Source organism: Tachypleus tridentatus, chromosome 8 (genome assembly GCF_004210375.1).
Source record: "Tachypleus tridentatus isolate NWPU-2018 chromosome 8, ASM421037v1, whole genome shotgun sequence".
Taxonomy (NCBI): domain Eukaryota; kingdom Metazoa; phylum Arthropoda; class Merostomata; order Xiphosura; family Limulidae; genus Tachypleus; species Tachypleus tridentatus.
The window spans coordinates 119419541-119443723 of NC_134832.1; the positions used below are offsets into that span (position 1 = coordinate 119419541).

General features: G+C 33.0%; 2 protein-coding genes across 4 annotated transcripts in view; one reads left to right on the forward strand and one right to left on the reverse strand.

Annotated features, from left to right (window-relative positions):
• Window positions 1–8938, reverse strand: part of LOC143223336 (epidermal retinol dehydrogenase 2-like) — a 34533-nt gene extending 25595 nt beyond the window's left edge. The window contains exons 1-3 of the mRNA XM_076451207.1: window positions 8094–8938; window positions 2140–2384; window positions 1761–1877 (exon numbers count right to left, since the gene is read on the reverse strand). Of these exons, the coding sequence (XP_076307322.1) occupies window positions 1761–1877; window positions 2140–2384; window positions 8094–8561 (830 nt within the window). The 5' untranslated portion in view covers window positions 8562–8938. The remainder of the gene's footprint in view (window positions 1–1760; window positions 1878–2139; window positions 2385–8093) is intronic.
• A 1013-nt stretch (window positions 8939–9951) lies between these two features.
• LOC143223337 (tetratricopeptide repeat protein 38-like) overlaps window positions 9952–24183 on the forward strand; it is a 43955-nt gene continuing 29723 nt past the window's right edge. For 2 of the 3 annotated variants that reach the window (XR_013012837.1, XM_076451209.1), the window contains exons 1-5: window positions 9952–10046; window positions 18194–18241; window positions 19112–19189; window positions 19657–19738; window positions 21400–21577. Coding sequence is in view for 2 of the 3 variants with exons in the window: in XM_076451209.1 (XP_076307324.1) it covers window positions 18212–18241; window positions 19112–19189; window positions 19657–19738; window positions 21400–21577 (368 nt within the window). In the remaining variant the exon portion in view is untranslated. Of the gene's footprint in view, window positions 10047–18193; window positions 18242–19111; window positions 19190–19656; window positions 19739–20659; window positions 20781–21399; window positions 21578–24183 lie in introns of those variants that run through there. The other variant, XM_076451210.1, reaches the window with a different exon arrangement.

Consider the following 24183-nt stretch of genomic DNA (forward strand, 5'->3'; position numbering starts at 1 on the left):
TAGTTAATTTTTAAGATGAGTATTCCAGGTTTAAACTAACGCCACATTATATTAGGCTGTCCAGAAATAAATGTAGGAATTCTCACGATGATACTTAGAAGCTGAATTTTGAGTAAATTATCGTTGGTTGGTTAATTTAATCCAACGTTTGTCGTTTACAAGGTGTCTTAATTGTTACAACTATATTCATAGTAAGTTTCACAACCCTTAAGGAAGCATGGACAAGAAAAACTTTCGTCGGAATTTCCTCTACGATTTCAAACTTGAACGAAAAGCTACCGAACTACATGGAACATCAACCATGCATACGGCCATGGATATGTTACTAATATAAGTCTGTAGGAAATAATCATGCCTATTTCAATATATTAAGCATCACGTTACACTATATAGTGTGTCCATCAGAGGTCTGAGAAAAATAACATACATAATCAACTTTAACCGGTCCCAAAACCACTACCAATTAAACTGAACTAATCTATGACGATTTGTTAGGCTGCCTGGAAGGAAGCATGGACAGTGCCCAAAAGATCACTACATCTGGATCTCTTTGAAAAAATGTAGAAGTTTGATCCGCCAGAGATGGACCAACAGTAATTATTTGTAATAGAGTTCATGTTTTGATGAGAAACAACGACAGACTCATTCCCTTTTAAATGCGACCCTAATGGCGAAACACGATACTCGTTTCTCAATAAGTGCTATCCCAGTACTTTTCGTAATATATACAGTAAAAAATGTTGGAGTAAAATAAAAACAACCACTATAGTCACCTGTAAGAAAAATAAGAACATGGAAAATGAATAAAAGATAACAAAACGGTATAAAATAACATACACAAAATAAGTGAATATCAGTACTTACGATAAGGTTTTGGTGGTCGAGTAACAGTTTTTGTCACGATTAGTAACACCTACGATCACTCAAGTTTAACAATTAATTAGTCAAAACGTATTTACATCTATAACCAAATACTAATTACCAACTGGTTTTATTCTACGTTTCGGTTGCGAAATATGCTGTCCTCTGCAAAGAAGTACTGAGAACGACTGTTATTATGTTGAAAGTGTCTGGGATTCAATCCTGAGTCTTTTTGATGGAAGTGTGGTGTGTTATCCTCGATTAAACTTGGATCCAATAAGTATTGAAATGCTTTCAAAAGGTGTATCCAGGATTTGCTGTCTTCCACACTAGATTGACTGTGTTATCCAAAGCGATGGATGGTTCTTCATCAAAACTGGTATGAAGGTTCATTAGATCCATGTGGTGTTTATCTTTGTCTTTATTTTTTCTCACGTGTGATTCATATGATGTTGTTTTAGCGTTATTCTGATTTACTGTATGGTTTTCTTCTACTTTCTCATGATGAGCTATTGCAGATAAACCAGTATTACTCAGTTTTGTATGTTCATTATGCTCCTAAATTCTAGTTTTTGTTGTTGTTTTTTATGTATTCCTTAAGAAGACCCATGATGGAATTCGGCCATTAAAATCAACATAGAAATAGTCCTTATCTGATGACGACACTACATTAGCAACCGAAATATGCAATAAAACTAGTTAGTAATTAGCACATAGTTAAATAAAAAAAAATAGTAGTTACTAATTAAGCTTAGGTGATCGCACAGGATACTAACCCTGACAACAATTAAAAAACTGTATACCGTTACGTAAAGAACAAATAAATAAATAAACATATAAAACAAAACAGTAAACCTGAAAGCATAAAAATATGAACAAAACGATAAAGGAAAACTTACGACTTAACCACATACAAAACGTAAAACAGCTTCGGAATAATAATAATCTCCTGATTTGTTAAAATGGCGGCCATAATCTCGTCAGCAACAAATTCTGGTTCGAGAAATTTAAAACATCTGCAACAAAAGCCAGTAAAAATAATATATTAAAGAAAAACCTCAATGATGTCAACACAAAGGAATGACCTTCACAAAAAGTGCCTGACTATTAATACCTACTTGCTAGAACAATTATTAAAGAAAGAACTATTTTTCAGGTTCTTTGAAATTACTGCGATAAGCTTGTGTTACTTCTTTTTCACGTTTACATTTAACACATTCAAAATCACAAATTGATTTATGACCATTTTTAGAGTCTTCAAGACACGTTTATCTTTACCCAGATGTAGCTCCTGCAAACATGCCGGTATTGATGAAGAATGGACAAACTAAAGTGGACTTGATTCCGTCGTGTCTCCCAGCTTTAATCTCCAACTTCAAGGATTCGTCAAACCCCACAGCAGCAAACTTACTAGCACAGTAGTCAGTGAGACCCACAGCCCCACTTAGCCCTGCAAGACTTGCTATGGAAACGAGATGGCCGTGGTCTTTTGATATCATGTCCGGTAAGAAGGCTTTGCACATCTACAAGTATGAAAAAAAAAAACTGAATTAAGTTTGCCCTTATAAAACAAACAAACAAGGAATTTTTGAAGCAAAAAACAACAATTACTATAATATAAATATAGTAGAGACGGCTGATATGGGTATCATTTAAAACATGAAACAACTATGTTTCAACCTCCTTAGGTCATTATTGGTTTAAGAATGAACAATTACTACTAATCTGTGATAAGTGACAGTTATTATCACGTACACTACGTATACCAAACTTTCAGTTAATTACGTGTTTATTTTAATTTCAATATCAAGAAAATGTCTAGACTGAATGCCTTCTCCCAGTGGTTCAATAGTAAGCTTCATGATTTATAATGCTAAAATTTGGAGTTCGATCCTAGCGACAGGCACATTTTAGAGAGCCTATAGTGGAAAGTGGCGCTAAAAGAAACAGACAATCAATTTTAGACTGACAAAATCAAGCACATTTCTAAAATTCAAGTTAATGGCCGATATCCAAGAGAGGTGAAAAGAAACCAGAAGTTTCGACTATGGACCTTCTCTAGCAAATATGGTAACCATCTGTTGAAACGTAATTAAAAACTGACATTCGGAAACTAGTTCATCAATTGTTTGTTTGAGAACTTGTATAAAATGCTAATCAATGATTCCAAGAAGAGCCGGTACTTTTATCCATGGATTATCGATGAAGATAAAAACTGGTTTACAAACAATGAAGTTCAACAACACACACAAAACAACTTAAAATTCCTTTTCAAATGTTCTTGTAAAACCTATTTGAGTTCGTCAAAAATTATGTGTAGCACTTCCAACACGAGACTCATCCGAGTATTATCTACTAACTCTTGCAGTGTTCGCTGTGAGTCATTTTGACGGTGATTCCATATGAAGAAAACGAAAGGTATTGATACTTATGTTGTCTTTTGAATTATTGCTCTTAAAACCTTAACTAAGAATTAAAAAATCAACAACGCTTTCAAAAAAATTCAGGAGCTTCCTGGAATATTGACCCTTACGCTGGCTACTACAGTGGAACTCCTCGCCTGCTGGCATCTTCCTAAAATTAGCATAGTATCCTCTAATTTACTTTGTCCTTATTTTGAACACGTGTGTTTTATTTTCTTGTATTGTTCTGATCAACTTATAATGTACATGAAGTCTTAAACTTATTTTAGACATAATTTTTCTTCAGATAGTCAGCGGCAAGTTTACGAACTATCAGTGCTAAAATTTGGGGTTTGGTTCATCGACTTAGGTACAGCAAAGATAGCCCCCTACCTAGATTTACCAACGAATAGTAGGATTGTGCGTTACATTACAACGTCCTCACGCCTGAAAGGGCGAGCATGTTTAGTGCAACGAGGATGCGAACCCGCGCCCCTCAGATTACGAATCGCACGCCTTAACCCACCTGGCCATGCCGGTTGCAATCTTAATTTATTTCTTTATCTTTGTACTTAATAAAAGCTTAACTAATGTTAGGACTAATACAAGTTCACTTGTATATTTCGACGTATGTAACTAGAATTCTTTTGTATTATTCTAGAAACCTAGTATTTAAAGAAATACTGTTACAACAAAGATACTAATTTGATCGCAAGTATTTTGTGGGTCTCTGTTAGTATTTTAATATTTCAGTGGTTCAGAGTTTTCATAAATGTATTATATTATATTAATTTGTTTTGTGAAATAAAATTTCAAATCTAGAACATTGAAGTATTCACTCTTCGCTATTTATATTTATAGATCTTCATATAGATTGTGTCTATTTCGTTAAGAATGTGATGAAGAAACGTCAAATGACGTTTCGTCGAGCTGTTTAACATTAATATTTCGTTATGCCTATTATTTAAACTTGTAAATGTTCACATCAAAGGCAATGACGTAGGCAAGTTTTGAACAGTCAACAACTCACTTTTGTAGTTACCCTGATAGTTAAAGTAGGTTTATACGCAAGTATGGTACACTGTGTGAATGTTTGATTGGTATAAAGATTGTTATAATTTTAATAGGTAAATTGTTTATTATCAGATAAGCAAGCTGAGTGAAAAGGAACGTATACATCTAAGTCTATTTTCAGTGAATAAAATTTTTGGATATTTTTATATACTGTTAACAAAATATCTAAGTCAAAACGAAATGTCGAAACAATAAGTTTCGAGGTAAATCACGAGGTTATGTCTGATAGAAAGTCACTCCGCGAATATATATACATATATATATATACACGAAGTAATTTATTAGTTTGTAAATTTTGTGCACAGCTACACAAGAGCTATGTACTCATAGCCGTCCCTCATTTTAAACCGGCAGACTAGATGGTTGGTTGGAGGCTTTTTTCTTTCTTTTTTTTAGCGCAAAGAATCTTGGCCACTTGCGATCAGATTAGACAGAGGAATGGCAGTTGGTCGATGATAATTACTGGAAATTCTTGAGTCATTCTTATTTAACTGAACAGCAGAATTTGATTGTTGCTCTTACAATGCATTCACGACCTCCCACTGTGGAGATTTTTTGAGGCAACGGAAACCGAACAATGAACTCTATTATTCACAGTCCGGGCACGCTAACAATCACGGCCACGCCAGGCCCGAATGTAGAAAAAATGTCAGGGGTAAATAAAAATTTGTGATCTTAGTTCTCTTACTTTATCACAGACAATTCAGAATTCTTCAGTCATTGTTTTGTGTTGTTACTGTTTGTTTTATTTTTTTCACAACAGAGGTAAGTGCTAATCTGGTTAGACATCCATGTAGTCGGACAAGTTTCACCACAAATAGGCTTAAAATACCTCAAGCTGGGAGAAGCTAATAAGAACCACTTGCAGACAAGGCACTGCATTAAGTGTCACTCAAAAGAGAAATATAATGAATGAGATAAGTGGAACTCCTGCCCTTTAAATTAAATGTTCGTTTTACCTTTTCTTTATATCTGATTGACTGTTTTAATCCAATCAGATTCAGCGTAGTTGCTTTGGCTCGGTCTAGAAATACTAGAAAGTCATTTCTATAACAGGATTGCTTTCAGTAATCTATAGTAATAAATAGTTTTCACCACAACTTCGGTTTCAGTTATCTCTACATGAAAAAACGAGTACACACCACAATTCCGTTTGTTTTCTTATCATATGTATACAGTACTTTATCCACTTTAAGAGAACGTCTTTTTTCCACAAAAGATAACAGCTTAAGAAGCCCCAGAACTTTGTACGAATTGGTTAAACTTGTTTGACCACGGCTCCCAGCTGGATCAGAGGTAAAATGGATTTACAATGAGACGACGTTTCCATACAATAAACTTTGATGGTAGTTCTTCAGGATTTTAGTTCAACTAAAGTCAAGAATCACCTCTCTGTAACCAGTCAAGACAATATTACACAAATTATTGTCATAAAGGACAAAACGTAAAAAAATAAGCCCATAAAACTAAAGACACGAAGAAAATCCAGAAGAACATGACGAAACCTTCCAGCAAGTTGTTCACTATAAACCAATTTTATCAAGTGCTGAACTTTGGAAGAAAGTTCTGAATTTCCTTTATTCGCTAAAAGTCAAAACCTGTTCGTAAAATTGTATATATTTGATGAAAATATCACAAAACTGGGTAAATTTGCATCTGATATATAAATAAATGCAAAATCAAAAAATCCCTACTTATACAGTAACTGAAATAAAAATCAAACCAATATAAAGGAACAGCTGTATACCTATACTAATTAATAATTTAGCAAACAACTGCAACGCTCCCTACAATCCCGTACCCGTTTATACAATCTCGTCCCTACGACGTAAGTCCGGCAACGGTCACTTGTAAACTCTCTCTTTCTTCACCTGAAGATGACCTATGGAGGTCGAAACGATGTTCTCTCCTTCTCAATAAGTGTTAATACCCATACCAGCCGTTCTGAGATACATTTTTATTTCAATTGGATTTATCGTCATCACGAATTTGAGTCATTGTACGCGTGTTTAATTCTTAAAACTTAATATTGCCGGTTTATTTTTTAATCCTCATGAACGTATGACTTAAGCGCTAGATTGGGAATTTCAAGAACTACAATAAGTTGACTTCTGTTCTTATTACAACAAACTACCTCCTATTACCTAAATAAATGAAATAAACTGCAATGTTCAATAGGACAGTTCTCCTGTCGCAATCACTCCCACTCTTAGTGGGCCACAGTGACAGTCATTTCCTGTATGCAAGTAGTAAATTATTCTGAAACGTGTCCATATGTTAAAAAACTAAAGGCCTTCCCAATAGTTCACTGTTAAATGAACGTGTACTGTTATGTAATGGGAAACAATTATTTTTGTCTTTGAAGGCCTTACGATATCTTGCTTTATGTCAATGAAACAAGTCTTTTTCAGAACCTCGTTGCTAAAATTATATGAATAAAATACTGATGCAAATCTCACTGTGGCGCTTTTCCTTCTGATAACGAAAAGCCAACATGCTACTTTATAAAGTCAGTCGCGTTATTTAGCTCAAGAGGATAGATAAAAGCACTGTGTCTGCGATTTCTGTAGAATGGCGGTGTGGGCGTTTTTCTTATAGCAAAGCCACATCGGGCTATTTGCTGAGTCCATGGAGGGAAATCGAACCCCTAATTTTAGCGTTGTAAGTCCGTAGACTCACCGCTGTACCAGCGGGGGACTGTAGAATGGCTGCCTGATCTATGGTCAGTATTTCATATTAAGAAAGCTTTACCTAAACCTTTACGATCTCTGACCAGGTCTTTTATCCTGTACAAATATAAAGAAACGCTTAGATTGAAAACCTCTTTAGCAATTATTTGTTAGTGTTTTTTCTTAATGGTGGTGTTGTTTTTTCTTCTTAAAACCACTGAATGATATTTTAACCTCACTTCTACTTAATTTTTGAAGTGACCTTATAACAGCCACTATTAATTGAAACACTTGGAAAATTAAGATAGGACTAATAGAGAAGTGACTGTCATCGTATCTCATGAATGTTTTCATTATAGAAGAGACCTGCAACTATTGATTCAAAGATTCACAAACAATCACACACCAAAGTGTTTATTTCTTGTTTCGAAAACAAATAGGCTTCTTCTTTTTTTCTTTTTTTGGCCCGGCATGGCCAAGCGTGTTAAGGCGTGCGACTCGTAATTTGAGGGTCGCGGGTTCGCATCCCCGTCACGCCAAACATGTTCGCCCTTTCAGCCGTGGGGGCGTTATAATGTAACGGTCAATCCCACTATTCGTTGGTAAAAGAGTAGCCCAAGAGTTGGCGGTGGGTGGTGATGACTAGCTGCCTTCCCTCTAGTCTTACACTGCTAAATTAGGAACGGCTAGCACAGATAGTCCTCGAGTAGCTTTGTGCGAAATTCCAAAACAATATCCTTTATCTACTATTTTAAAAAATACATATATTATACGCGAAAACTATATATATATGTGTGTGTGTGTATATATATATATATATCATATCATATATGTACCAATATATACAGGAGTGAAATTCTGCTGTAACTTATCTTTTAAGGAGATACTTTGTCTTTTTTTTTTGTTTAAAAGTATTTTTTACTTTTTTAAAAAAATATCTCGACTACACCCAGCTGGGTACCTCTATTTTTTGGCATTTTTTTTGGGGGGGGGGATTTTACTTCTGTATATAGATGAAAAGGAAATTTAGGTTCAATACTTATTACTAGTATTACTAAAATAGACACTAGAAAACAACTACGCTTACCCAGAAGTGAGAAAGCGCATTTACTTCAAAGGTCTTCACAATTTCTTTATCAGAGCAGTCTAAAAATCGTTTTCCTGTTACGATACCGGCATTATTGACCAAAATAGTAATGTTTCCGACTTCTTGCTTCACTTGAACCGAACGTTTTTTTATGCTGTTACAGTCGGAGACGTCACATTCGTACACATACGCTTGCCCGCCGATTTCCCGAACTTGGCGTTGTGTCTCCTCGCATCCCTCAAGGTTAATGTCCCACAGTACTACCCTACAACCCAACTTAGCAAACCGTATTGCTAACAGACGACCAATTCCGCCACCACCTCCCGTTATGAGTACAGTTTCTTTACTAACGTCTTTGTAACGCAATCTTTTAGGCACAAGAGTCAGGAAAATAGCTTCAAGCCAATAATAGAGAATCAAACCGATTGTTGATAAAACTTTCAACACAGCAACCACTACATCAGCCATCACAATATTCAAATATTTTTTCAACAAATGGTAGTCAGTACTAATTCTTAAAATATCGCAACTGTATCAAACGATGTTGACTAAATAACGACTACGGCTAATTTAAAGTTGATGAAGTTACAAAACTGATAGTAGGAACGTAAACGCCTTGACTAGGGATATAGCTGGCGGCGCAAAAACAGTAATACTTTTTACAAATTATAATATTTGTTTATGTATTAATAAACTTACTTTTCAATGAAATTTCAAAGGGAAAAATAATAATAGAAACGCTCACTAGTCTGGCTATATACACTAACAAAAAACTCCCCGTTAAAATAAATCAACTTCTTCGAAACCGTAAAACGTTCCTTTCACCAAGTTCAGCACGTAATACGCATATAGCACAACGTCATGATACTTGCACATCTATTTGTGAGTGCTGCCATCTGAGAGTAAATGTGCAAACAAATAATTATTCATTATCTACTATCAAGTATCATCAAAAATATTATTGAAAAGACTTTAAGTTTTAAACAGTTCTAATGAAAAGAGGATAGTAACTATCTTAATTATATTTGTGAAATATGACTACCTATAATCCACAGTAGAATATATGTTACTAATTAGTTATTTAAAAGTTATTAATCAGTACACATGTTCTCGGTCTACCACAACTAAGAATAATCAAGTTACTTGCTGATCGGAGACTCAGCAGATCGGCTAAGAAAACAGTGCTAGATAAAGTATAACGTAGTAGTTAGCTGTATTGTATTATAAACCTTGAGGTCTTAAAATGGGTACGCAGACAGCTCTTGTGTAGCCTTGGGCTAATTCTGAAACAAATAAAAGAAGCAACTTAAAAGTGTCTTAACAACTGCATAGCAATAGTCAAGTTACATTTCAAATAAAAAAACAACGAAATTGTCGACCAAAATTAGAAATAACGAGTTGTAATTAATAATTCCATAGTAATGCAACAGTTTTACACGTATTAATATGTAAACCTATTGAACTTCAATTATAGCAGTAAACTAAAGAATGAAGTAGCGAAACCACCCAGGGCTTTTGTTTTCATGAATTTTATAAGAAAAACGTTTTTATAAATGTTGTAGGTTTAACTAAATGACATAACTAGCACCTTCGCTCATGCTTTCAGCAAGGTATGAAATGCATGATTATAAATAATTATACCTTTCACAAACTACATTTAAATGAACTGCCCGTTCGTGTTATTAGTTGCGAGAATTTATATTATGGTATATGTTGTATAATACATAACTTCAATAACTTCTAATTGAAAAATGATTAGAAAATATTTATTTAAAAAACGTCGTGTATCTGCATATATGACGTCATTAGTTCCGAGAAAAATATATATTTATATGTATATATATCTGTCACCAACTTCACGGCTAGTTTCGTTTTGTATCAAGGTCAGGAAGAGTAGATTGCGTATTATCGAATAATTTGAAGTACTGACTGAAGAAGAAGTTAGTTCAAACGGTAAGAAAGTACTCTTAAAAAATTTGGCTAAAATGATATAATTTATTAACTTGTTAATTTTTCTATTTATTTGTTATTGCTTTGGAAAGATATCTTACTTTATTTTCTTTTAAATCAACAATTATGATCAATTAACCATGAAAATGAATTGGTAGCGATAGAAAATGTATGTTACTGTATCAGTGACTGATGTCGTACATAGCATGTTACGGTCCCTTTATCAAAAATAATTTGGGTCCCGTTCACCCCCCTTTAATCACATTTAACTAGAATAATGAAAAAAAATGTATCTTTCACTTTTTTAGATAAATAAATTTTGAAACGTTTCTGATTTTTTAAATTCTTCTTCCCTCGCTTTCGCACTTCACCTTGACTCTAAGATGGCTGCTTGTTTCGAGTTCTGAAAAGCTGTTGAGTAAACTGTAATTGTGTCTTAGCAGCTTCAATCAACAATGCTATCGATACTGGTTGGCTGACGGCGCTTATTGTTTCTTAACTTTAACCAAACAGTTAATTTAGAATTGTTGCTTGGTTTAAACAATATTTACACAACGTAATAAGTAATCCTTGAATGATGTTATACCGCAAGAGTTGTAAAGAAAAACTTGGAGAAATGATAATAAGGAATAAACTGACACTTCTAAAAGAAAAGTAGACTACATAGTTTCAAGTTGGATGTATCAATTTAGGGGCCTATCGAGAATTTTCTAAAGGGTGGGGGTGCTCACTTTTGAAAATGTTTTTAAAACACAGTGGAATTAGTACGAAATTATTCATTATTGGATTCCAATGCCTTTTTTTACGATGTCGTTGTTGTCACTAAGTGTCATCTGTGCTATCAGAAATAATGAGTATACTGTATTAGTGATACAGAAAAACCAATCGCCAGAAAATAACTTATTTTCATAGATATTCGAAGGGAATGTTGACATGGAGTCAAAATAGGGATTTGTAACTTGAAAAAATAATATAGACATTATTTACAGCCTAGTTTATTTCATTTTTAGAATATTTTAGCTGTAGGGTTGAAAATATAATATTTGTATTTTATTCAACTTGTTTCTGTAGTTTTTGGCGACCCTTATTCCCCTTTTTAGAGTAAAATTCTTTATCGTTGCGGTAACTGTTAGTCTGTTACGGTGGTATGTGAGGTGAGTCACAATTAACGACAAAATATATTATTAGTTTGGAGAGAGTCAGCCTATTTATATCAAACTTCATCAATTATAAGACGGGTAACATATCCAAAACTGTCGTTCAAACTCTTACAGGCGAACAGTCGACTATGAAACAGGCAACATATGCACACTTATCCTTTGAATCTGTTAGACGCAAAGAGTGTGTCGACTTCTACATTTTTCTCTAAGACATAAGCAAAAAACTAAAAAGTATTAGTATTTATGAAATACGTATATTTTAATATTGTGGTTGCTGGTTATTATTTTCATTCCTTCTGTTTCATATATACAAGTTCATTAGATTGCTGATATAAATATACTCGTAAGTTCGTGGTAAATGTTTCTAGCAATGTAAACTCTAGCGTGTCTGTGATAATATACCATGAGCTCTGTAGCAGGCTGCTGCTCAGCCTTTGTGTATACTTCCGTGACGGCCCAATCACATATAGTGTAGGAATACACGTGTTCTGTTGTTGTTGTTGTTTTGAATTAAGCACAAAGCTACACAATGGGCTACAATCTGTGCTCTGCCCCCCACTGGTATCGAAACCTGGTTTTTAGCGTTGTAAGTCCGCAGACATATCGCTGAGCCACTGGGGGACGCGTGTGTTCTGAAAATAAATTTGTGTTTCATACTTACTAAGTTAACCAGTTTAACTTAAATTTCTTGTAAATTTTGTACATATACATTGTAAACTTTATCCGTATAATTTAATGGAATCGTATAATATATACAGAAAACCGTACTATTATAACGTCTCTCTCTTTGTTACACATAAATTGCGTCCTGTTTCAGATCATATTTACAATCAATGTCATTGTTTAACCGTGTTAGCTCCACTATATAAATGATACTAATACCCTTGATTTTCGTACCTGACAGTTTTATATTTCTGTTGATCACAATACGTTCGCGAAAGAAATACATAAGTTTTATATCTATTTAGTTTTTATACAGTAGTCACATTTAGGACGTGTGGTAGACAGGGGGGTTTCTCAGGGTTATTCTTAGAATGATATAAGATTTAGACATGTTAACTGATGGTTAATTGACGAAGTGCAAAAAACAGTTCATATACGTATTGTACTAATGCGTTTCCTAAAGTGTTGGGAATACAAGTGCTCTCTTGAGGGGCGCTGACGTATAGGGTGAAGTCAATTGTACAATATGAAAATAATATGTAATTACTACAGCACATATATAGCAATTTAATTCGTATCTGTTCATTACATTTCGTGATAAGTGACTCACTTTTTCAGTCATTTACTAAAAGAGAGAGGCGCAAGAAACCTTATTCATTAAATGATGACAAAGTTTGGTAAACGCAGCTGTAATGTACCCCCGTTTATTAAATAGTTCTGATATGTAGCAGAACAACTTGCTTAATCTCTTCTTCTGCGTATTTACACAGTCCAGCTTCTACACAAATAATAAGCAAAAAATATGTTCATTGATTAAAAACCAACTTTACACTTCGAGTTATGAAAAAGTACGGGTCCATAATTGATTATCAATTTCGCATGTTACCTCATATAACGGATTATCCAGTTCATTCTCTCGTATTCTAATCTTTTGACTGTGTGAATTTGTCCTAAATTCCAATACGACGAGGCTTTAATAGAACACTATACAGCCATCAAACACGCAAGAAAGCATTTTTCGAAACTTTAATAAATAAAAATTGAATACAAGCACACCTTTCAGTCAAATTGTTACAGCAATAATGAAAAGTATCTACATTGTAACAATAACATTTGTCAATATTATACAACAAACCTCATTAAACTTTTTTTTAGATGTGCCTACAAATTATATATCTTACAGTTTGTTATTACATCCAGGAAACAATTTTTTTTTTTTTTTATTGTTAATCGTAATGGATGTTACGTATTATAATTTATCTCGGATGAGTCTCCGATTTATTATATTATGTACGTTACGTAATACGATTTCAAACAGCTGAAAGTTTTAATTTTAATTTAGAAAATAATTAAATGTCGATACGTATTAAATTTATTATATTTGCTAATAAGATTGATACAGACACTTTTTTTATACACAGATACACTTTACTTGATGGGAATGCAAAGTAGTTCTGTTCTTATTTGGCCTAAGGGGTTTATAAGCTAAATTATCACAGAGGGAGATAGATATCTAACGCCCTCGTAGAAATACTAACGTCCGAAGTTAATTCTTTGAAGTTGGACTGTTCGTGACATTCGAAATTTATAAACGTTCTTGGTCAAATATCTGTTTTCTGATTAATAAGCGTTTATCACAATTATAGCTTCCAAGAGGTTATAGTATACCGACTGTTGGAAACTAACAATATTAAACTGTATCTTGACGCGTCAATTTATAAACTTTAAGGCGAGGTTTCTAGAAAGTTCGGTAGACAATAATACTGGTAATCACCAGTATTTTACATATGTCGTACATTGTTGATTCTTACACTCGAAAGTCTTCTACAAATTTATAGAACGCGATGGCCTATCGCAATACACGTTTAATATAAATTACACACATTTTAAACCATATATTTAACTGAAATAAACATCAATATTAAAGTAAATATAAATTAGTAAATCTGTTATATGGAATGGATCAGTTAACCGTGGTTAATTATCATTATCAATTGGGTCATCACAAGTTTCGAACACCGACTTGAGGAACTCATTCCTAAATAATCATTTACTTTACCCAGACCTCTAGTTTGCTTCTTTATTCCATACAGCAGTTTTGGATGTTCTTCTGGCTCTCTAATTCCAGATTTTAAGAAATCTCATCAGGTTTAATTTTAATCAACTTGATTAGACAGTAAGATGTCCTCTGAGAGGTGTACAGCCATTCGTAATTAAAATGTATATTTTGACTTGTTTATTCTTTGAAATGGTAAAACAAGGACAACCAACAATACGGAGGACAAGATCCATGCATTTGAAATGTGAATGTTCAGAAGAATACTGAGAATATCTTACAAAGACAGAGTCACCATTGAAGAGGCACTAAGAAGGGCCAAAGACAGAGTCACCATTGAAGAGGTACTAAGAAGGGCCAAAGACAGAGTCACCATTGAAGAGGTACTAAGAAGGGCCAAAGACAGAGTCACCATTGAAGAGGTACTTAGAAGGATCAGAAACAGAGTCAGCGACAAAGAGGCTCTTAGAAAGATTAAAGCTAGAAGATTGTTACTTATTACATTAGGAAAACGAAAGTGTGGATATTATGGTTTTGTGGTGAAAAATCAGGCACTGTAGAGAAAATTATTGGACGGTAAAACAAATGGAAAGAGAAGAAGGCGGAGACCAAGAAGGAACTGGATGAAAGACCTATGTGAATGGGTACAACTGGACTATGCAGAATGTGTCAGAGTGGAACAGGAGAAGAACACATGGCACGTCATGACGGCGAATCTTCTGTAAGAGGATGCCAAATCCAGACCAGATTATTTTAAACATGGTGTTAATCTTTGTCATATAGGCTTTCTCATCTGTTGGTTCAAATATAGCTGTATTTCCTTGTTTAATTTTATAATTAACACCCTGTTACCACCTTAAGAAAATCCAACATAAACGTTATACTATCTTTCAGTGAACTTTGGATTTCCTTCTACGATCTTATGATTGGTGTCTACAATGGAATAGTGTAATGTTTCTATTTTTGTTTGTAGTAATTTTTCAAAAGAATCAGAGAACCATGAACGAGTTCCCAGTTTTCGACTCGACATCATATATGATTGAATGTAATTAACAACCTTGTGAGATTTAGTTATGTAACGTGTTTGTGGTGTAGCAGATGTGTATCGCATGTTTCGTTAGAAGTCTTAAAACCTTCAATAAATGGCATGTATAATGTTTAAATATTGTACGTGAAAATTGTTTCATGTGCTTTCCGTCTTTATATTTTGTATATGTTTCTACATAGTTTAATCACTTCTACTTCGAATTTAGGAAGTTACTCTTTGTTAAGTACTTTGTCGTGCATGTAAGTACAGACGGGTAATTTACTCACACGCTATAAGATTAATTTATATATTTTAGTGTTGTAAATACTTGGCATCACAGCCGACAAGCTGACAACTTAATCGTAGTTTGTTTTCAGTAAGTTCAGTCTATTCTTCGTCCCTGTATGGTAAATGTGTCAAAATGTATGTGTATTCTAACCTTACCACCCTTCCCAGAAGTTGAACAATGGAAATTGCAGTGTCAGGCAACAGTGTGTAATCGTAAAGTGATCAACAATGATAAGTTAGTCTTAGAAGCAGAAAAGGACTTGGAACACCACTCTTACTGTTTATTTGTTACACATCACAGGTGCAGCCAAAAGTTTTGAATCACACTAGAGTTTGAGTTTTAGGAACGAATACACATGAAAATAATTTAATTTTTCATTTAACATAATTTACTGAAAGAAGTTACAAAATAGTATCACAAAAGTCCACTGAAAGCTATAATCGTAATACAGTAACTTAGTATTTGAGATGTACTCCATAGTTTTTCAAGACTTCCTTAATCCTCTCAGGCATGAACTCTACGAGGCGGTAAAGATCGAGTTATCTTTTGTTATTATAAAAAAGCAGCCTTTAAAAGCACTGTTATTCAGCAAGTTTTTTATTAGACTCTGTAAATCAACTTTAGGCATTTCTAGAGAGATACAAAACGTTTAGTCATAGCTTTAGGCTAAACATATGTGATGCCACGATTGTATGTTTGTCGACATGACGCTGTGTTGGCATTGCAGGTTTTTCTTAGAAAATGCCCCCCAGTGGCACAATGCTACGTTTAGGGACTTGCACTGCTAAAACGGGGTTTCGATTCCCGGGGTGGACAAAGCACATTTAGCTCTTTTTGCAGCTTTATGCTTAATAAATATAACAGACAAACAAACGAACGATCTCAAAGAATACGATTATATTTATGTATATCTTTATGGAGGGTACATACACTGCTGGCCAAATCTTAAGGCCAATGAACATAAAGAAAAAATATGCATTTTGCGTTGTTAGACTCAGCCACTTATTTGAGTAGAGCTTCAAAAGATGAAAATAAGAAAAGGGAAAATAAAATTAAAAAACTTTTGACCAGCTAGTATTTAGGCTAATTTCATAGTGTTCACATTTTCCCTATTAAATGCTAAAAAGTTTTTATTTTCCCTTTTCTTATTTTTATCTTTCGAAGCTCTACTCAAATAAGTGGCTGAGTCTAACAACGCAAAATGCATATTTTTCTTTATATTCATTGGCTTTAAGATTTTGGCCAGCAGTGTATATATATATATATATATAAAAACAAATATTCATATTTTTCTATAAGTGTTCAGTAGAATAATCTTACAAAGTTTTAAAGAATTCTTAATAATAGCATGTGGGTTTTGTATTGTGTAGTTAAGAATTACTATATGTACATATTTATTTATAAATAAAGAAATAGCAAACTACAATCATATGTTTCATTTCTTAATGTGGTACATTTGCCTTTCTAAAATCGTACTTGAGTTAACAAGCTTAAAATGAATTTAATTTTTCTGGAAATATTTACATTCTAGAGAACTTCAAAAATTAGCATGCAGAGTAATAAATAAAATTATTAGTTTAACAGATTTTAAATTATTTTGACAGATTATATGATGAATGGTAAGCATGTTTATGATATTTAAGAGCCGAAAAGAGATTATAAATGTTTAAATTCCTCAGCTGGTATTATCGATAACACTGATTTGACGCTGTACCAAAACGTTTATTGTGACTGATTGTAACTCAGTGGTAAGGGAAAACCAGACAGAGGCTCTTGGCCATTTTGGGTAAGAATCACAGAACGTTAACAGATGGTGAGGTGAATTTTTGTTATTGGCGAGAAGAGTTTGATGAAAATATTATGAATTCCTATTTTCCCCTGTTTATAAATATTGAATAAAGCCTCCTGCCATTAAATGTTCTTCTATGGTCGTGAAATTTACTTTCATTTAATTCGTAAGACAGCCTTTTTTTTTAACCCAAGAATCCTAGACTAGTAGGTATACACACGAAAGGTTATCTAATCTGAAGCTCTAGAATAGAAGACATAAGGGAATATTGAGATGGGAAATATACCTATCCATTTCATTTTTCATAATCTATTAATTCTTTCGTTTTATTATTTTAGACCTTATTTCAAGGTTGGGACCTGGGAGAGTGTTACCAAAGTTAGTAAATAATTAACGAGTGTCTTCGATAAAATTAACTGTGGCTTTAGAGAATCTTTCTTCCGGATGCAGCTCATTTTTCTACATTCCATACACGTCTACCTTTGTAAAGTAGATTTTTGGTTGATTCGGGAACGTAATAGTTCCACGAAACCAGGACGTAAAATATTAAATGGGTTGAGATATTTACAATAAATAAATTGTTTGTGTAAATTTCGTGCAAAGCTACACGAGGGCTATCTGCGCTAGCCTTCCCTAATTTAGCAGCGTAAGTCTAGAAGGAAGGCAACTAGTCGTCACCATCCGTTTTTTAACTCTTGGGATACTCTTTTACCAACGTATAATGGAATTGATCGTTACAATATAACGTCTCTATAGCTGAAAGAGCGAGCATGGTTGGTATGAGGGGGATTCTAACCCGCGATTCTAGATCACGAGTCTATTGCTTTAATCACCTGGCCATACCGTGCCTGAAATAAATAGTAAACACGGATAAGAAAATGTATTAGAGTATCCGTTTATTATCATATTTGTTAACAACTCTTTAGAATGAGAAAACGCTTTCAGTGTTTTGGCCTTTTAAAATACAAATAATATAACTGAAACTGTATATTTAAACAATTATCTGCTTAAATAGGAAAGGGAAACGTTTCTCTGTTTCTATTATATAATTATTAGAAACCTTTGATGGTACACACTAGATATCAAAGGAAGTATGAAATGTCATTGCAGATAGAAGCAAATAGCAATACAAAAAAGATTAAGTATATTTTTTCTCCATTCTCTAGAGCTGAAAAGTTAGAAGAATGATTCGATCACACTTCAGAGGAGGCAAGGTAAACATGTCTAGTTCATTTATTTATAAAATTTAGAGAAGTTTGTTTGCAAGATATGTAACATACTTTGTTCGAGTTTTTTTCTTTTGTTTGCTGTGAATTTTTCACAAAATTTAAGACAAGGAATACATATTGTAATCAAAATATATTGTTGTGGAGGAGGCAGGGGTATTTATCGAGGGAATTTTTGTGTAAAAGTTGTGCTATTTGTGTATTGCATTCTGTCTACAAGTGATTTAAATGTCTATATCTATTGTTTGTTATCTTTACATATGATATAAAAAAGAAAGTAACCTTAATCTCATTTTCGAGTCCTGAATGTTGAGGCACTAACACGATGAAGCTCAAAACGTACAACGCTAAATTCGGTGTTCAATTCCTTGTGGTGAACAGAGGGTAGATAACCTATTGCTTTGTGCTGAAACAAAAATATTTTTCTTTTGAAAAATATTAGAAGATGGAAGAGAATAATTTTACTTACAATATACACTATTTGTATTTGATTTCTACAAATATAACTTCTCTCTTCTTCGTAGAAAGAAAATGCTATAAAAGAAGGATTGAACTTGTGTTATTCACAGCTTATAGTTGATTTCTAGTAGTAGAAAATAACAAACAGAATAACCACTTTTCCAACAATATCATTTACTGTATTTTAAAGACATTTGTACATTGTACAGTGTAAATGATCACGAAAAAATATTTTGTAAATTATAAAAAAAGACTTCTAGTTTAATGCACAGCTGTAAATGGCATTAATTTTAAATTTACATGGAAACAAAATTTTCTGATTTTTTTAGCTACGCTTTCTAGAAATACAAAACTGTTTGATGTTATATTTTCAACATTTTTTTGTTTCTCGTTTTCCAGGAATGGGCGGATGAAGGTCTGGTTTTATCAACTCCTAGTGATCAAGCATGTAAACTATTTGATTCAGCTTTATCTCAGGTACAAACACGACCAAATATTTTAATACAAGAAAATTTTATTACAGATTTAGAAAACAAAAAGTAAGTCGTACTTTGCGTTTATTAAATATCAAATATAATGCGCTGTTGGATGGAAATAATTTTCAGAATTTCATTTAAATGAGATTTTATTTTATTTCACAAAATATCCAGTTTCTATTAAAATTACACTGTTTCACCTTTAAGTTTCATATTTTTGTTAATGAAGATATAATCTTTTATATTCGTTATCTTTTAAACTGTCAACTTTAATAATTTGTATCAACTTACCGAAAGAAGAATTCCTAAATACCAGACAATAATTCTTTGTATCTAATTATCTTCAGTAAAATGAGGAATATGTGTGGCAGGATTGAAATAAAAATTCATCATATGGAACTAGCAAAATTTCGAAGACATATGAAATATTAATATAGATTTATATTTTGTTACATTTCGTTTTCATAGCTTATTGGATGGTATGACGACAAAAGATTTGGTGGTTTGAAGACAACACTGGAAAATATTAAAATAGCAGATCCAGATTTTGGTAAGACCATTGTAATTGAAGCAAATATTTGTTTGTTTTTCTTATCATGAGATATAACTTTGTAGGTCGTAGAATACAATTAATGATTGAAGCACTATATAGTTTTAAAACTCAAGCGACTTAAGAACATCCGAAAATATTATACTGGAATTATAAATAAATTTCTAATGATACGTATTAATGTTTTTTAGACGAGTCTCCAATTTATTATGTTACATATGGTAACGTATTACTATTTCAAATAACTAGAATTTTTGTTTTAATTAATGGCCAGATGGGTTAAGGCGTTCGATTCATAATCTGAGGGTCTTACATTACTAAATAAGGGACGGCTAGTGCAGAAAGCCCTCGTGTAGTTTCTCGCAAAATTTCAAAAAACAAAACAAACGTTTTAATTAATAAGTTAATTAAATGTTAATATGTATTAAATGTATGATGTTTTCCAACAAAATTGATACAAACAATTTTTAACACAAATATATTTTAATACACAAAAAATATAATAACAGCTATTACAAATGATAGTTTATATACAGCAGTTTTTCAAACTTAGTCTTTTAAAACTGATTCTTATATCCGTCCAGAACTGAATATTTAATCAACAATCCAGATCCATGACGAACAAATTAATTCTGATTTGATACACGCATGTCGCTTAAGCTAGCTGGTTCAGTTGGCCTAGGCCCGGCATGGCCAGGGTCGCGGGTTCGAATCCCGGTTTCACCAAACATGCTCACCCTTTCATTCGTGGGGGCGTTATAATGTTACGGTCAATCCCACTATTCGTTGGTAAAAGATTAGCTCAAGATATGGCAGTAGTTGGTGGTGACTAGGTCCCTTCTCTCTAGTCTTACACTGCTAAATTAGGGACGGCTAGTGCAGTTAGCCCTTGAGTAACTTTGCGCGAAATTCAAACCAAGCCAAACCAATCAATTGGCCTAACGCCGTTTATAAGATGACTGTTACTGATGAAGAGATGTGTTAGAAATGTTAGATGTCGTAGAAATAATACCGTCTGAAGTAATTCACTGAAGTTAAAATGGTTTGTAATGTACCATCTCTATAAATGTTTCTGGTCCAATTCTGTAGTTATAGCTTGGCTTCCGAGGCCTGTAGCACACTAAATGAAGCTGACCAATAATACTAATATTTATCTCTCAGCGTGTCTGTTTTTATATACCCATTACGCGAAATTCTAGAACATTCATAAAATAATTTGCATTCCTTTTGAATTGCCATAATTATAAAGAGTACAGTATAATTTACTGTCAAATGTTCATGCAATGTGGAAATCTGAGAATAACTTGTAATTATTACGATAGCTCCAAAATGACGAATGTTCTCATAATCATTCTACATTCTGGAGCCACTTTATATTTTCACTTACATTCAAATATGCAATAATCATATTTATTTTAATTTCTGTATAATAATTTAATACGTGTTGTTAAGTGAAAAGGTACCCCATGGGCTCTTCTTGTTGTGTACAACACGGCTTTTACCTCTGAGCCACTGTGGAGCAAAGCTTTAATTAAAACAGGGCTGTGATATAATTTACAATGTGATCTTTAAATGTTGTCTTTAAGTTTTGATTGTTTTGTTTATTTTGTTATTTCTCGTTAATATATTTTACTATACTTATATCATTGTTTTATTTCTAGTGATGGGCCATGTGATGTCTTTAGGAATAGATCTTATTGGCAGTGGAAGGACACCACAACTAGACAATAGTTTTAAAATGGAAGTTGAAACCATGGATTCTTTAGCCAGAAAGCAAGCTGGCAGTTTAACTCAGAGAGAACAAAGCCATGTTGAGGCTATCAAGTTGTGGGCAGACGGGTATGTTTATTTGCTTGTTCCAAGATATTCATGCAAAGCTACACAAAAGCATGTGAAGGTGATTTTGAACTGATAGAAAAAGAGTAAAGACAGGTAATTAACACAATCCATCATCAACTCTTGGGTTATTTTTTACGAACAAATAGTGAGAATTTGTGATAATGAGAAACCCACTTGAAGTAAAAATGTATCTCAAGACGGCTGCTATGAGTATTAACATTTTTACTAATACAGCAGAGAACAGTTTCGACCTTAGATCATCTAAGATGAGCTAAGTAGGTTGAAACACTGTTCTCTGAATAGCGAGAATGCCTGTCATTTTATTATGACACCGTGTCTGAAAGAGCATGTTCAGTGACATATTTTATCTGACGACCCACAGATTGGCAGTCAAGTATTTTAACCACTAGGCCTTGTCAGGTCTCCAGAATAAAGTTTTTAAGTGTGGATTTAGTTCTTAATATTACTGTAAGCAACAGCAAAACAAAAAAATATTTATGTAGAATGATATCTTTCAATTGTGGATAGAGTGGATTTCAGCTGTTATGCATTGCTACAGAAGTACTGGCAGATGCCTTTTATTGAATATTGTTTATTAATATAAAGTATTATAAATACAGTACAGTATTTACTTGTTCATATTTGCCTACTTACTTTGCAGGTACACTGAATAATGGCATAATGTCTTGAAATAAATTTTTGATTATGTGTGTATATGGTGTTTTCAGGTGCATTGGTTACCTTATATATGTCAGAATGGCTACTGAAATAGTAGTGGGAATGACAGAAAACATTATATGAAATTAAATCTGATTTTTTGATTTCTTAAAGAAAAAGGCTTAATATGGCTTGTTCTACAAGGTAATAGTATTTTATTCAATATGTATAATACACATAAGAAACTTATAATTAACTTAAAAGATATACTCATGAGAAAACAAGACATTTGAACTATCTTCTAGATGTAAAAACAGATCTAAGCCAAGAGAAATTGTAAATCAGATTGAGAGAGATTAACTCAACATAGAGAAAATAATAGTGCCAATTCTATCAGACACTATGCTCTTTTCATGTCATTTGTGATAGTTCCATAAGTAAGGAGGTTATTCAGATTTTGACAAATCTTTACAGGTTTGATTTTGCTAAAGCTTACTGTATTACATAGAAGACTAGACTATGTATATAAATATCAAACTCAGTGAAATAGTGGATTAACTTACATAAATACAGTTCATTATTAGTTATGAAGTTATACATTGAGAGTTAATGTATCCATTTCTCAGTGTTCAAATTAGGAGTTAGGCAATCGGCTAATTGTTTATTACAAATTTATTAATGAAAAAACTTTGCAAGTGGGTTTATAAATAATTTAGATTTCTGTTTTAATTTTTTTGCAACAAATGTTATTTAAAAATAAGTAAATTCATTAACTTTACGTGGACTAGACTTTGCATTATTTTTACCAAATAATCTGAAATAACCCACCCAGTGGTAGAACATGTTACAGAATTAGGATTATATTTTGTAAAAATAAAATAAAACTTTGATTAAACTTTATGATGACAACATGAACAATAAAATTTTCCTGGAGATACAACAAAGTGGAAAGAAGAACAAAGAGAAAGATATAGTATATTAAAAAAAAAAAAAAGACCCAGAGGAAAGTGACAAGAGTTAAAAGAGGATCAAGACATCAGAGATGAGGATTTTAAGAGAACAGTTAAAAGAAAGAGACATGACGTTTAAAGAAGAATTGAGACTAGAAATAACTAATCAAATAAAAGATCAACAAAAGTATTGGAGATACATGCAGGAATTAGAACAATCAGATTGAAGAGGTATGGAAACAATCAAAGTATAAAACGGTTGTAATGACGAAAGTGAAGAGAGATTAATGAGGTAGTAAAGTGCATCAACGACAAAATTTAGCATCTGGAAATTAAATTAGTAAATTCAAAGGTAAAACAACACCTATTTCTTCATCAATTCAGGATTACCAACCTAAAACACTATTTACTATAAAATATGCATTGAGATAAACTGCTTGTTATACACCTTCTACCACCACTGTCATATTGTTTGACTCCTGAGCCTTCCTAGGCCACTCTATACATGTTACTATGAAATACAGTTCTAAAATTTAGCTGTCCAGCTCAAAAACATGTTCAATCAAGAAACCAAAGAAATATGATAGATGGGTACTATTGGAAGCACATCAGGCTTAGTTTGAAATAATTCCTAAGGTAATGGGGTGGAATAATAAACAAGAAGCTATACACCTTGCTGGCCATTTAAAAGGACCAGCTTTAAGCAACCTTCGAGTTTAGCCATTAAAAAAAAAAAAAGTCAAACATTTGTAGTTGCCTTGCCTAACAAGTTTGGAGTGATTCATCAGAAGAAACATCCAGAGTAAATTAAATGAATATCTCTAAAGGAAACTTTGCTATCTAGAAATTAGAGGACCATTAGATCCAGTAATATTGGAACCTTAACTCCCCAAGAAAACAGTCTAAAAGAACTGAGAGGATTAGTTAGATAAGTAGCTACATAGAAGGAAGGAAATATATTGCAGAACAGTGGGTGTTTTAATTGTAAATTGAAAGGAC